This window comes from Larimichthys crocea, chromosome XIII, assembly GCF_000972845.2.
Source record: "Larimichthys crocea isolate SSNF chromosome XIII, L_crocea_2.0, whole genome shotgun sequence".
NCBI classification, from domain to species: Eukaryota; Metazoa; Chordata; class Actinopteri; family Sciaenidae; genus Larimichthys; species Larimichthys crocea.
Genome location: NC_040023.1, coordinates 24,519,480 through 24,535,596, shown reverse-complemented (window position 1 = coordinate 24,535,596; position 16,117 = coordinate 24,519,480). Strand labels below are relative to the sequence as shown.

Genomic DNA, 16,117 nt, shown 5'->3' with positions numbered 1-16,117 from the left:
CATCGAGCCATCAGGAGGTTTGACAACTAGAGAGAAAAAGCGTTAAGAAAACATCAGAATTGGCAAAGATTTGTTAGATTTTTTTTTTCTCTCTCAGGACAACTCAAATCACTCGACAAGGAGCAGTTATGGGAAAATCACTGCAGAGGATGAAAGAGGGTGAAAGGATTTTTAAGAAAGAAAGGCAGAAATTACTTTGGAGAAATGCAGGTGTGCAAAGATAGCAGAGGAAGACCCAGAAGACCTCAAGCTGTAATTACCAGGACTGATGCTTTTACGAAGGGTTGGAAGTTAAAACGTGAGGTGGTGGGAGCACTTTCTGAAGCCACACATACCACTATGTACACACATGGACATGCACACACAAAAGAAACGAGTCAGATTTAAACCTGTAGGCTCTCTTGCTGTTGTCTTCACTGTCGTCCTGGTAGTCCTGCGTTTCAGTAGTCAGCTGAAGCTCGGCTTGACTGCTCTGCTGCATAAGCCCGTTTGTCTAAATGAAAGAAGGACTTTGTTAGTATCAAGTGTGTTATGTTTGATTCAGGTACGTCTTCTGTTGGGAAATGTTATTATTTGCTGAGTTACTGGAGAAGATCTATTTCACTCTCACATTTGCATGTTAATGTTGTAGCTATAGTCAGATGGCATTTAGCTTAGTTTAGCATAAAGACTTGATGCAGGAGAGACACGCTAGCCTGCCTATCTGGCAGCTCGGAAGCTCTTGAATGAACACTGGTTTCTTGTTTGTTTAATCCACACTCAAACAGAAATACCAAGAAAGTACTACGACTTGACAAACAACAGTTTATCCATAAAAAAAAACTTTCTTCCTGTCTTATTAAATCAAACTTCCTCTCTCTTCATATTAATCACATTTTGTTTTCTACTTAGTGATCTGTCTCGACAGGAACTGTTTGTTTTGAAAGCTGCACTTTGTGGTGCTGTTAAACTGTTCTGTATTATACTGAGAGGTGTCTACTCATGTCCACATTTATCTCAGTGATCCTCCAAAATGACTTTCTGGATTTATTGCAGGACCGTTTCATGAGAATACACAAGTTTTGGCTTGATGTACTAAAAATACTTGCTACAGAGTGTTCATCAATTAAGAAACTATTTATGGGATCTTTAATTATTAGTAGGCTTTTTTTTTTGAGAGAGAGAGAGAGAGAGAGAGAGAGAGACAGCCTTCAATGTTAATGCTAAAATAAGCTAATCTAAGGGGAGTATAAATCTTCTCATCTAATTCTAACAAGAAATATTTCCCAAAATGTTTTAAAATTGCTAATTATATTAAGTTTAATATCCTCTGTTCTACAAATAAACAATTCACATTATGTTATTTAAGATAGTTGTTAGAAAAACGACAAATGAAAAAAAAGGAAATAAGGAGAATTAAAAAACAATTACATAAAAACACAACAGGATCCCCAGTGTTCTACACAATTAATGATTCAGGGAGGCCATTAATCAAGCAAAATCTCCAGATATTCCACTGCATTGTACTTTTTTAAAATTATATTTTCAATTATTTTAAAGTCAGTTCTAAAAATTGCATGCAGCTACTCCAGAATATACATAATAATAATATTGTGTACTATGGAACCATACTGTACAGAAGCCTTAAATACCATTACAGAAAAATTATCCTGACACTGTGAAAATATATTTTTTAATTTGAGACTTCAAGTCCAGATGAATGTGAAGGCTAAGGGCACACTCAGAGGCCCTTGACTCACCACCTCAGCACTGGAAACGTGGAGCAGATTCGGTGGGTGATAGCTGGAAGACAGGGCCTGAGACTCGAGGGTGCTGGAATCCTGCAGCTGCTGAACAGTGGAGAACTGTGGCTGACTGTAAGTCGATTCAGTGATGGTAAAGCCTGAAGGAAGCCAACAGAGAATAACCAGTCTCTTTAAAAAGACACGATCCAGCTTGTTTGTTCTCAAAAACTTTAAATCTTTCGAGTCCGTAAGAACGTTTTTTTCATCAGAGATTTATGGACAGGTTAAGTTATTTATCTTAAGTTATGAGGTGAGTTTGTATTTCAATGTTCAGTCTAAATATAACTGTTTTCAATATAGATGAAATTTACAAATATGTATTCAACCAAACAGAGCTTTCAGATTCTACAAAACAAAAGTAACTGCTACATAATCCACAGAAGGAAACAGTCCAAAGCTCCTTTTCGTGATTTTTACCAGGCATAATGCTAACAGTTGGCATTCTTTGGGCTCATTATTCATACATTGTGTGGCAGCTTAAGAGCTATTCATTTTGCTGCAGACTCAGTATGTGAGCCTCAAATGAAGCACAGCGCGAGCACCTGTGAACTTGGAGCTGCGTCAATTCACCAAATGAGACTCTGTGATAAGTGACTGGTGTGAGAAAATACAATATGTTAATAAATAACAAGACAATAAGGCTTTCCCACATGAAGCAAACCAAATTAACCAAATGCAATACAAATGGGATTAGTATTCTGGGGGTTTAAATATGAGCTGCGTTTCTCATAATAAGTAGAAGGTAGATGTGCCTGACAGATTTTTGCTGTCAGCCTGCAATGCTGCATGCAGCCACCGCCCAGATTCTGCCATTCTGATGCCACAGGATACAGGCTGCCAACGTTAGTTGGTGGGAGTAAAGTAGCAACTATAGAGAGCACTACAATGGATTAAAAGCAGAAACTGAGAGAGGCTTTCACATATGGTATATCTAATACGACCAAATTACAACCAAATGTTCTGTTTGCTGTGGGAATTGAGTCTTTTTCCTGCTGACTCATTTGTCAGACTAGTGAAGCTGAAAGAAAGTTTATTCTGTGATCAATGTTTTTATTTGATTTATTTTTAATGAAAACCTAAAGTGAAAGATTTCATGACAAATATGGTTTCTTGGGGACAACATTTGCTCACAGCACACTCAATTAACTGCAGCAAGAAACACTGCAGGGTAACCAGTGGAATTACTTGCTACTGTACAGCTCATTATCTATTCACAAGAACATTTCAAATGTCCTATTTCTTAGTCCTATATAAACACACACTCAATAGTATATTTCTGTGAAAGAAAATCCAGGATGAAAAAGCCTGTGTGAGTGAAATGATTGAGACAAAAAATGTGTGTGTCTGTACCTTGAGTTAGAGTTTGCTGATCAAAGCCAGGCTGAGGGAGTGCAGGTGTCTCGAACTGGCTGATATTTTGAGGCAAAGCATGCTGGGTCGTCACATACGAGTCTGGCACAGCGGAGGAAAAGATGCACAGCAATACAACAGCTTAGTGTAGAAGTCACAAAGACACTAATCAATCACGTGTGGAAATAACTGCGTATATTAAACAAACTGAGGTGCGTAACAACAATAACTCTTTTAGTACTGTGAAAACAAAAAAGAAAAAAGAAAGCATTAGATTGGGTCTAGCTCATTGCTGCATGTGTTGGGAACATTATAAAAACAGTGCACTCTGTGTCTCCTCATTTAAATTTGAACACTGTACATCCTTTGAATGTAGGATAAATTCCAGTCTATGCATTATTAAAATGTCATGAAATATAGATAACTGAGGTCAAACGTACTGAATAGGACAATGCATTTTAAAACTGAGGTAATTTAGTGTTCTATGAAGGCCAGTTCCAAGGCAATCACACAAAGTTAATTATGAGAAATATGGAGCTTTCAGAGATCAAATAGGTTTATCTGCTTGGTTCTGGAGGACAGTGATGACCTCTCTCTCTCAGAGACCAGGTCCCCGTCCTTGTAGTTAGATTGCCATGCTATTACCTTCCTCAAAGTGCTGGAGCTGCACAGGAGGGAGTGTACTCAGCCCAAGAGTGGTTTGAGAGGTTTCCTATTTATGCTCTTTACAGAAAGCCAGAAATTTCATTTTAACAAAATCATACAAACATCTCTTTAAAAATTTCAAGTAGAAGTTTAAATAAGATGCCACATATCCCTTTGTGGTCGCTTGGATGGTGGTCGGACTTTCCAACAAGAAATGCTACAGTCACTTTATACAGCTGCTTTGGTCCAGTGGCCCTCGACCTGTACCTGATAGGCCTGCTCAGTAATGACATCCATGGTGTCCCGCCCCTGGTCACCCCTCTGCTTACCTTCTCCTTGAACGAGCGGTTGGTCAGTCAGCGGTGCCTCCAGTGTCACTTGTTGACTTCCATTCACCACCTCTGTCTGTCCCAGCCCCAGCATGCTTTGCTGCTCTGCCGAGGTAGCAGGTGGTTGCTGGAGGGAATCTCCCTCTATTTCCACCTGGATATCGTGGGCCACAGCGCCCCCTCCTAAGTGGTCCTCTGTTGACTGGGGCTGCAGTTGCTGGGCCAGTTCATACCTGGTTTGGCAGAACAAGGAAGACAGAATCTTAAATGTAAAATAGTGATTGATGCATTTGTATTTTTTATACATTATATATTCACTTTCTGCTTTATATATGACTTCCATGTCACTACATGCTTGATGCTCCAAAGTACATTCAAAACAGCCACAGAAAAGCCGACTGACAAAGTACAAACCTGTGTGTCTTCATGTGCTTCCTGCAGTTGGGTGATGACTTGAAGGTCTTCTGGCAGTAGGGGCACATGTAAGGTCGCAGGTCACTGTGGGTGGTCATGTGTCGTCGCAGGCTGCCACTGGTGGTGAACGTGGTGTCGCACATCAGGCACTTGTATGCCTTTAGGCCTGAGTGGGTCCTGATGTGAGCTTTGAGGACTCCTGAGGAGGCAAACCCCCGACTACACTGCACACACTTGTAGGGCCTTTCTCCTGTATGAGACCTGGGGTGATAAAAGGATGACAAACTCAGGTACTTTGCCCTAAAACAACAGTTTTAGTGTTTTGTTTGAAGTCGGAAAGCTAATGCTGACATTTTGAATTGAAGTGATTTAAAATAATTTTAAATTCCAGGTTCATCCATGAATCAGTGGAACTGTCACTAATGGCAGATATGGATCCACTGTTTGAGCTATGAGTTTAATCTAAACCTGCCAACAAAGAAGATAAATAAGGAGGCGAGACTCTTTCAAGGATGACAGCTCCAATATTTACAATTACCTCCCAATATTAAAATAAAGTAAAACACTGTGAGTCTGCCATAATGCAGAGGCTAGAGAGTTCATCCGAGATTATAGATTGGAGTGGCTGAATGTTTATGATGCAATGCTGCTCATTCTTAGTCCTCTTTCAATGTTCTACTTTATGCATGTCTGACAGGGCATTTTAAAGTTAGTTTAAGTTTGAGTCCTTGCACGGTTAATTTATGTCAAGCATTGAAAGAAGGTACATATCTCGAAAGGGCCTTTAAATACAGTATTGGATTTGCAATAATGAGTGTGCTTGCCTGACAAAAGTTGAACACCATCCAGCTGCTTCTCCTTTATCCATCTGCTCGCTACTCTACTCTTTCTCCTCAGCCTCTCCGGTCTTGCATCGATTTCATCTCATCTCTCTTGGTACATTCACACACCAAATTAATCACCTCTGTCAACATGTCTTTTCTTGCTAGGTGTTTTCCTCCACTCTAACTGCTGACTGTCGATGAGCTTAAGTCCTAAGCTAAAGTAAACTTTCCAAGATGAGAAATATTCTTTGCAGTTCACTGACATGATTATTACCTGGGTTAAGTTCGAAGGAATCATTTAGAACAGATTCAAGAGATTTGTAGCCCTCTTGAACACAAACATCTATTAAACCCAATGGTACAGGTGAAGCCATTCTCTGACACATACAGTAAACTTTCCCTCTCTTGGACAAATATTGAAGTAAAACTTTTGCTGGAAAGACATTCCCACAATCAAAACGTTGGTACCTGGGATACTTCCTTAGGCCGGTCTAAGTTATACTTGTCAAACAGAACCAGTAGTTGTTGGTGATGCCCCTCCTTGGTAGCTCTTGAGCTATATTGGTGTTCCCCAAGGCTTGATCCTTGGTCCCTTTTGTTTTCTGTTTGAATGCCTCTATTTTATTACATTATCCACCAATACAACGTTCAATAACACTGTTATGCGGAATAAGACGGCAGAAATCAAGTGTTGGATGTTCCAAAACTCTTTTTTGACTAAAGGAAAATAAATTAGAAATTATTTGTATTTGTTTCATTAAAATTGTTAGAATATCTTCAAATATCAAAACTGCAGCTGGAAACCTCAGTGTTATCTTTCAACCAAGTCACAAACGTTGCCTAATCATGGTTCCTCCAAATCAGGTCTTTCCTCCCCTGTGCGATTACTGCAATTCCCTGTATTCAGGGTTAAAAACGCAATCACATGCCTTCAGTTGGTACAAAATGCACCTGTTCTGACCTCTCTTTGCTGGTTTCATTAGATAGATTTACTGATCGCATTTAAAGCACTTCATGGGCAGGCTCATGGGCAGGCACTTAGCTTTATGGCTGAATTTCTCCTCCCCCACAAGCCAGAGCGCAGCCTCAAACGCTTAAACAGGGCTTATCTGGCTGTTGCTTAATCCCATTTTAAGACCAAAGGAAACCAGCTTTTTTTGAACTCCTTACCTGAAGGCTTGTAGATTCAGTAATATATTTTAAATCACTTCTCAAAAACTATCTTTCATAAAAACAAATAGCCTTCTATCAGTGTTAGCCTAAAGTTATTTATTTTGCCCATTTCAATATGTTTTATGTTATTGTTTTTATTTATTTATTGTTTTTAGTCAATCTTATTTCACAGAATTTGGTATTTGACCTGTATTTGCTTGATTTTACCAAATTTAGCACTTTAATCTAGTGTTATAAAGAAACTTTACCTGACATGTTGTTTAAGATGGCTTGATTTCTTGTAGGCCTTACTACAGAACTGGCACTTGTACGGGCGGTCACTGCCCACCACCTCAAGGTATTGTTGAAAAGCCAAGCGAGGGTTCTGGGATGGGATGAGGCCTGTCAAGCAACACGTGAACAAGCAAAATGTTGACTTCCATGTGAAAAGACATCTCACTTTTTGCAGAAACACACAGCACACGTGAAGAAACATCAACAATAAAGCTACTGAAAGATGCATACCACTTTATCCCAAGAACACCTGATACACTGTGTGTTTACAACAATGAACACAGACAAACAACACCTCATGTGTATACATATACCTGTCTACACGTGCTCTTACCAAAGTCAGTGATGAGGATGGGTTCCTGCAGGGGGATATCAGGCAGAGGTAGGTTACTCTTGGACACTTTGGCTTTGTTGGTTTTTCTGGGAAACTTGTGCTTCTTCTGCTGTAAGCTTTTGAAGTGAGAAGCAATGTGTGTTTTCCTGTGGCCTGACGTGCGAAAGATCTTGTCACAGTGAGGGCAGGGGAAAGGACGGACACCTAAGAAAAGTGAAGGGAAAAAAATTGCGCTTTTGGAGAATTAGAATTTAGAGAATTAGGCTGATTCTGATCTTTGAGAAAAATAGTCTAAAAAAAGACAATTTACATAAATATCAGGATTTACTGTCCCTAACCCAATCTAAAAAAAATGATATGAAACCAAAAAAGTGAGCAAGCTCATGTAATTTTATTTAATTTTTGTCTACAAAAAGGTTACAAAGCCTTTCAGTTAGCAGGAGACAATATTTTTATACTTTTCTATGAAACCAAAAAACAGCACAAGGAAAAGTGACAAAGATATAAAACTGGATAAAGCACAAATCCTTGGTAAGAAACAGAGCTGTGGACATATTTATAAAAAACCTTCGCTTAGAGCTAACACACACCAGAACACCTAACAGTGCCATTACAAAGAAATTAAGAGAGGCAAAAACTAATGCACAGATGCACGATAATTAAACTGTTACACAGTTTGGTTTATTCACATTAATACTGACATTTCATGTCCAGGGGTTATCTCTGTGAGAAGCAAAATCAGAATGACTGCATAACACATAAATTTAAATGAGGGCTCTAGCTGTAGCAGCAACACCATATTTACACGGGTCCAGCTTTTGCTATTTGGTGTGTAATTTAGAATAACATATAACTGTATTCTAAATGATCGAAGCTGCCATGAAACTGAAAACATTATGTTTAAAGTTCAGTTTAATTCCATTCAAATATCAGGGCACTTTTGTTTATATAGCGTAGGTCTAAACCGTACTCTTTATAAAATATATGTCTCCTTTAACTTGTGCACACAGTATACCGGTATATGATGTGACATGAGAGCCAATAAAGTGAAAGAAGTGTGTTCAAATGTTCATTTTACTTTGGCTTTAAATGTAACTGTTTAATGAAGTGGGCCTGCTTCTCACCTGTATGCAGCCGCATGTGTACCTTCATGCTGCCAGAAGTGGAGAAGCACTTCAGACAGCACTGACACTCAAAGGCCTTGATACCCGTGTGCGTTTTCATATGTGCTGTGAGGGTACTCTTGACTGCAAAAGCTCTGAAGCACTGTTTGCACTTGAAAGGCTTCTCATGGGTGTGGATGCGGATGTGGCGAACAAGATCGCTGGGCTTCTTGAACTCCTTGGAGCAGTATGGGCAGCCATGCCAACGAACGCCATTCTCCTCCCTGATGGAGCCTGGAAAGGAAGGAAGAGTGAAGCAGCTGTCCGGTGTCTGTCAGATGACGGCTGCATCTGAAAGCTGTTATTGTTGATCTATCATTACAAATCACTGATTGATGAAACTTGAAAAATAAAATGAAAGATTTTCTGATTTACTTTGAACAGCAGCCAGTAAACAGAATACATCATTTTATAATTATATGGACACACATAATACAAGCATGTATTTTTAAAGCTCTAAATATTTGGTATATTTACTTAGTAAATAACTGGACTGATCAATTATTAGAATTCATTTATTAGAATTTTAAAAAATCCAAGCACTTCCACTTCCTTTATCATTACATCTTATTTGCAGGGTTATTATAGATTAATCTGTCAATAATTTTCTAGATTAATCGATGTATCTATAAAACATCAATGTGAAAAATTACCTGAAATTACCTAAAATTGAGAAAAAATTCTCAAAGTGATGTCTTTAAGTGTCTTTTGTCAGCCCAAAACCCAAAGACATTCAGGAAATATTTGAGGGGCTGAGAACATTCTGCCATTCGTGCAAGAAAAATTAACGATTAATGTCAAAATAGTTGGCGAATATCTTCCTGTCTGAATAATTACTGCAACTCTACTAAACTGCTATTTGAAGTATACTTTATTACAGAGCATATTTGAATTTAAGCATATTCTTAGCCTAGAACTTGAAGTTTTTTTGTGATTCAGTGAGTCAATTTTACGTGGTTTGTGTCATATCCCGCCTACCTGGCATTTGTATAGGTTTCTTAAAAACGCTCCTTTTCTTCTCCCTGACTGGTTTTTCAGGACCTTGTACTTTCTTGCTTTCTACCGCAGAACCTTCCGTGGTCTGGTTCTGTGACTCTCTGGATGTGGTGTCACCCTGTGGTTGGACCACACTCAGCCCGCTGTTCTCCAGAGCTTGCTACAGACACAGAACACAAAACATCACAACTCGAAAACATAAAAAAAAAACCTATACATTACTACATCATATTACTGTTACACAAAGTTGAATAAGAGAATGTATCTTAATTATTGTTAATATATAGAGATTATTATAAGAGTATTAAGAATACTCTGAAAAGATCTGCCAAAAAAAAGGAAAAGCTCAATGATAATCACATCATTTTGTGTTGGAGAGCAGAGGCTCTATTCAACTCTTTGGCAGTAGTCATTTATAAAGCTTCCTGGTCTGAATTCATTTTCTCTTTTCCCCCAGACAGTTCACCACTGTGAAGAATCCATTCACTCACCAAAGCATATCATTTGGGTTGAAGCAAACATTATTTCAGGGACATTTTAAAGTTTATGGAAAACATTTCTTCTTTTCATCTCTTTCTCTGTGTCCAAATATATTACCACTGTGGATCCTCCGATCATCTAACTTATTTACACATAAATGGTGCCACTAAAGTGATGTTGCAGAATGACAAGGAGAAGCTTCCAAACGATGAGGTTTTGTCCACTCTCATATCTAATGCATGTCACACTGAGAGGTTGCTGTCTTTCTTTAAGATTAATATTTGAATATACCGTAGGTTAGATCTGGGGGATGTGCTTCTCAGGTTGTCGGTCCATGAATACCACTGAGTTTTGTTCCATCTAATTTATTTAGTGGTAGAATATAATTCGCTCACCTGTAGAATGTCCTGGTTGATGGCAGTTTCCATGGTAATAGCTGGCTCTGGAGGTTGGGGCTGTGCAGTCTCACCGCTGACCTGCTCAGACAGCTCTAAAAGTTGCTGAATGACATCTGTCACCCCCTCGCCGCCCTCTGACCCCCCAGGAGCTTGACCTGTTGTCTCTGTCTCCTATAGGAGAAAAAGAGGGGGAATGGACCGAGAAGAAGAGAAGAAAGAAGATGAGGGCCGTTGTGACAGATCAGGGCAGGCACTGATTTGAAAGCTGACTCTTTTTTATTTATTTAGGGCTCTCTGGGGTGTAGAATTAGCAGAGGAATGGCCATTACTGAACAAAATGTTAATCAGTGTCTACTTCTGTGTGAATCATTGACACTTCATGCATCATGCCATCAAAGACATTGAAATAAATACAGATAGTGGGTATAGTTACTTATACAAGGTTGGTTTATGTTGGATATGTGTCATGTAACATTTTAACATCACTAAACTTTTAATAAGTAATTAATCACCTACTAATTACTACTGCTGCTGCTCTTTCAGCAAATGAAAATGAAGCTTTTAGAGCTTTTACAGTATCAAGCTCTACCAGTAAACAAAGGGACTAAAAAAAAACATTTCAAAAAGGAAGCAGGCTCCCAACATTTTAAAGCAACTAAAGAATAATCCTGAATGAAATATAGCTTCATATTTCAACAAGATCCCTTCTATTTATCTGCGACTTGGTTGAATTATACCTGTGGTACCTTGTATCTGTCTCTGTCTCTCTAAGAATAAGTATATGAATAGTATTTCAGTATATCAGCCTTTTTTTAAAAGGAGATAATGGCTTATCACTTCACACAGGAAAAAGAAAGCAGACAGAAACAATTAAAAGTCAACCAAGTAAGAAACACCCACTTCACAGAAATAGGACAGTAAGCCATCAACGTTACTTGAGGAGCATTAGAACATTAATCTGTCTTGAATACTGGCATAAATTGCATACTAATTGTGTGGCAAGAACTCTCTACTATGTCTCATTAAACTCTTTCACTAAAGAGTGAATATATTAGAATATACTTAAAAGCGGATGTTGGGCACACTGTCCTCTTACCGGAGTGCTGGAAGGCACCTCAATCACTGAGATGTGCATCTTACTGATGTGGGCGTTCAGACTGCCCAGCTTCTTGAATGCGCAGCTGCAGTCCATGCACGGGAACAGCGGTACACCTTTAGTCTGTCAGAGAATAGAAAACACATACAACACATTATTTATGACTGCTTTGTGTACGTTTTGATATTAAAGCTCCTCTCCAGGTACTGAAAATCTAGAAAATATCTATATTTCATTTCGGTTTTATCAGAAACTGCTAAATATCAAACAAACTAAAAACATTGTGCTGTAGTTGAAGTTGCAGATGCTCTTGTTAGTGGCCTAAGCATGAAGGATGTTATATCAATGTACACACAGTTTATACAGACATAATAGTAAATTTTCTTGCATTTCATCAAGAGCTGCTCAAGCGTGTGCGCATTTATATATTAGGTATAAATTATGAGTGCTTACCCTGCTTTGAGAGCCATTTATTCTGATCTATAATAACATGTTCTCTTCTTCTGTTATTATCACCACCTGATGGCTCCTTATATTTATTATATGCACTAATGCTCAAACTGACTTACAAACTGAGTAGGGATGAGTAAGATGCTGATGTAAGAGAGAGAGAGAATAACAGCTTGAGATACAACCAGAACAGAGGTGACAGCAAGTGGTAATGATGCTTAAAAAATGTCAGAACCTGAAAGAAGAAATGTAAGAGGAGTATAAGAAAAAAATAAATCCATGCGAGCGAGTGTGACTATTGAGGGCGTAGCAAAAATAAAAGCCTGGAGGAAGTTGATTACTTTTCCATGAGGGGCAGTAGAGTGGAAGATGAGTGTCAGTGGACGGGGGTCATTGACAGGAAGTTGAGAGAACTTGTGAAGAAAGGGTGGCTGAACTCCCAAGACACCAGAAAGGATGCATTTAGAGCATGGTCCTCAGACTGTGGGGGCATATAAAAGATCTCCAGTAAGGTGTTATCACCATCATGATAATAGGTATGTGGCAGCTGAGTCAAGAATGAGTGTGCATAGTTGTGGAACATATTGGAAAGATGGTTGGGCAGGAGGGGAGGAACCAGGGAATTAGTATGGTGTTTTCACTGTAGTGGTAATCATTACCACAAAGAATGGAGAGAGGTGGAATAGATGTCATATGAGGAGGCGGAGGAGAAACGACAACAATGGAGAAAAGATCAGGGCAGAAATCAGCTCTGTGGAGAGAGAGAGTGGGAAGATGATGGAAATTAGTATCTAGCGGTTGATGCAACAAGGAAAATTAGGAGGGATATTAACAAAAAGAATTCATTATTTTTCTTCAGGATACTGAAGGCAGCAAGATTAGCTAGGTCACATTAAGGAAGTAGAAAGCTGGTTGGCATGGAATAATAACTCTGTTGTTGTGCAGTGCCGTTTCCAAGAACACTGGCATGCTGTGGCGTTTCTGGATGTTGTTGACAAACGGCTTTTTCTCTTTCTTAACTTGGATTTTTAGATGCAGTGACGGACTCTGTTTACCACCAATAGTTTTCCTAAATGTTCCAGAGCCCATGTAGTATTATCCTAAGTGACTACTTGGGACAACATTAGGCAGAGCGGGTCATCCACTAACCAGATCGGTGATCTGTGATTTGATGCCCGGCTCCTCCAGTTCTACATGTTGAGCACATTGCTCCCGGTGGGGAAATTCAACCACAGATAGCCACTAGGATCCTAAATGAGTACACTGCCTAGAACAATTTCTTCCTCGCTGTTATTGTTAACAATTGGGTGAGAAATGAATTTCAGAATATCTTTGCTATGTCCAACATTCTTTAATGACAGCATCCCGACTGAAACCTGATGACTCGTGGTTATCCAAGCATGATCTGACAATGTTCCAATGAGCTGTTTGTGACGTCCCAGAACGCTCGGCTTTTTCAGTCTTCAAGTGCCTCCATAAATGTTCAGAGGGGTTAAGGTCAGGTGACTACAGGAAAGTCCATGACACAACATAATCCTTGATTTTGAAGTAGTTCTTGCAAAGCTTTGAGGTGTCTTTGAGGTCATTCTTCGGTATGAACCCTTCTCCACAAATATGCAAACCAAAGAGTGTAGCATGTCTCTGAAGAATGGAGTGCTGCTTCACCTTGGTCAGAGTGTAGTCAACTCAGTACATGTGTCCAACTCTGGAGTAGGTAAAACACTCTCAGACCTGAATATTCCCCACTCCATGTTTCACTGAGGGTTTGATGCACTGTGGTATCCTTCTGTCTCCTGTTTGTCTCCTTACATATGCCCTTCTCTTACTGCTATAAATATCAGACTTGGATTCACCAGTAGAACTTTTTTTCTACTATTTCTTGCTATTTTCTGATAATGTGGTCAATTCTTTTGGTTTGGCTGATCGTGCCTTGGATACAACTTATCCAGTTTCTGCAAAGAGGTTTAGAGTTCCATGCACTGTCCTCTTAGAAACTTGGAGTTTAGCTATGATTTGACCTGGAGAAAGCCTCTTTGCATACAATAATAATTTGACTCCTTCACTTACTGAATCCTCAAACCTTCTGACTATTTTAGTACATACTGTACACACTCAAACTTAATAGTTTGTACATCACTTTCCGTGAGGCTTAGGGATTGTTGACTTGTTGACCTGAATCTGTGATGAGCGAAGGTTTTAGATGTCAGTTTATGTGCCGACAGTGTTGTCACCCCACACTAATAAACACTTTATTGGATTTAACCATGATGATTTTACTCTCCTGGCTCCTGAATATGCATCTGCACATGCAATCTATTGCAAATAACACCTGACCATAATTTATTCATAAAGTCAGTCCATCATAAGGACAAACTCTATGTGGAACAGGAAAGCTGAAGAACACTTGTGAAAATTAGATGCATTATTCAAATGGTCCTGCTGTTTGGCTTTCCAGAAGTAATTCAATCAACCCATCGCAGGCTTTTAGCATGGAATACACGATCGTGAGCAAGTGAGAAAAAAAACATATCCGTGATTCAATTCGTTCAAATTTATTTTGTGGAAAAGGCAATGATTAAGTGTAAGACAAGGTGTCTTTTGACCTATTGAACCCCTGAAAGAAAATGTCATGTGACAAACCTTTTCCATGGTGCAATGGAACATGACGGTTGGGGAAAAAAATCATCAAATATTATCAACAAAAGCATTAATACAACCTGACTAACTCATCAGAGTGAGTGAGTGTGTGAGAAACACCTTTATAACACCCCCACTACAGACACATAAAAGAGGTATAGATATGTTTGTACAGTTTAATTCATTTCTTATATTTCTTTTTAAAAGCTATAATTAAGTCAGTAGCTTTAAAGATGTTTTTGACCATCACATACTGTAGAGATCATGTTCAGGAGCCTCTGATGTCTTATGCTGTATTATTTATTGACGCTTGATCAAGGAGAAATAGAGACACTCAAAGTACATCAGAAGTGTCTGAGTCAGTCTCACATTCTGCCCAACTCATCCTGGTGGATAGACTTTAAACCCCAAGATAACACCACAAATACTCCACGCCCAGAATTAGTCAAAGAGAATGTTTTAACTTATGGAGGTGTTAGTCAACATATTCTAGTCTGGAGACACAGATGTCTGTTTATGCCGATTGGACCGTCAACAGAAAGCTATCTATTATGTCTAGGAAGGCAGCAATAGGTCTCTTCGACCCTGGCCACCACAGTGTTGAGATAGACTGGGACCTACTGTTCTCAACCAAAGCCAAACAACTAATACAGCCGAGGACCTCAACGCCCACACGTGACCTTGTGTAACCTAAGGATAGGAAATTTCATAACACCTGGCACCTGCTTTATTTTGTTCTAACAGGCAAACTGGGAAAACTGCTGATATGTCTGTCTCCTTATACCCAGAAACCCTTGTGTTTTTTGGCTGTTTCCTGTGGCTCAGATTACATTCTCACATCAAATGCAGTTCTGCTGAAGCCATTTCCAGGCATCTTGGCATGTTGATTTGGTGCCATCAAATGTTGAATGATTTTGTTTAAAACCTGCAAACCAGACTAAATGAGCAATTCCTCCTGAAGTCCTACATATCCCTTTGAACAGTCTTAGCATGAAAAATGATAACCAAGTCATGCCCTAAATGTTTGCTATTCTCAGCTATCTCTTTTCAGTGGGATTTTGGGTAAAGTATTCGCCTTTGCCTTTCAGATTCTGTGACTACACAGCAGATGACAAGAAGGATGAAAGAATAACAAATCCTGTGCCGCTTCAAAGTATGCCGGGAAGATACAGTCACAACAAATATGCGTGACATCATTTGAACTGATCTGGGATTCTGCTGAAGAATGATGTTGGTGTTAAATAAGGCACCGATCTTTACTAACAAGACTATGATGGTAGAGGCTGCATAGTGACGCTGAATTACATTACAATGCTAATGCAGATGACGCACAATAACAATGGTAACATGCTGATGTTTAGCAGGAATAAGGTTGACCACATTCATCTTATTTTGGCATGTCAGTAAGTATGCTATACTAATTTGTACTAAATATGCAGTATAGTCTGAGTCTGATGGGGGTGTCATTTTCAGACAGACCACTGTGACAGCAATTTTAGATTCAAATATCAAATTTTCAGAAGCTACAGCCTAAACCCAAGTGAATTTATTCTTCGGTTGGCACTGGTAGTAGTCAAATAAATTAGTGTGGAGCCTGGTGTGCAAGCAAGCAAAGCATCTTTTATTTATACTTTAAGGCTTTGTTACAATTTTGATAAATGCAGCAGCACTAAACATTGATGGGGGACTCACTGCACCTCCTGTGATGGAGGCCATTGTGCTGCCTTACAATCAGGCTGCCAAAAAGCTGACCCAGTCCAGACTGGAGCCA

The 16,117-nt window shown here is 39.2% G+C and overlaps 1 protein-coding gene across 2 annotated transcripts in view; it reads right to left on the bottom strand.

The window, feature by feature from the left end:
* The window catches only part of znf236 (zinc finger protein 236), a 52,218-nt gene that overhangs the window by 26,992 nt on the left and 9,109 nt on the right, over positions 1 to 16,117 (bottom strand). For both annotated transcript variants that reach the window (XM_019264926.2, XM_019264927.2), the window contains exons 7-17: positions 11,260 to 11,382; positions 10,161 to 10,334; positions 9,268 to 9,445; positions 8,251 to 8,523; positions 7,127 to 7,330; positions 6,768 to 6,900; positions 4,523 to 4,783; positions 4,109 to 4,341; positions 3,135 to 3,236; positions 1,740 to 1,882; positions 390 to 493 (exon numbers count right to left, since the gene is read on the bottom strand). In XM_019264926.2, coding sequence (XP_019120471.1) covers positions 390 to 493; positions 1,740 to 1,882; positions 3,135 to 3,236; positions 4,109 to 4,341; positions 4,523 to 4,783; positions 6,768 to 6,900; positions 7,127 to 7,330; positions 8,251 to 8,523; positions 9,268 to 9,445; positions 10,161 to 10,334; positions 11,260 to 11,382 — 1,928 coding nt within the window. The remainder of the gene's footprint in view (positions 1 to 389; positions 494 to 1,739; positions 1,883 to 3,134; positions 3,237 to 4,108; positions 4,342 to 4,522; positions 4,784 to 6,767; positions 6,901 to 7,126; positions 7,331 to 8,250; positions 8,524 to 9,267; positions 9,446 to 10,160; positions 10,335 to 11,259; positions 11,383 to 16,117) is intronic.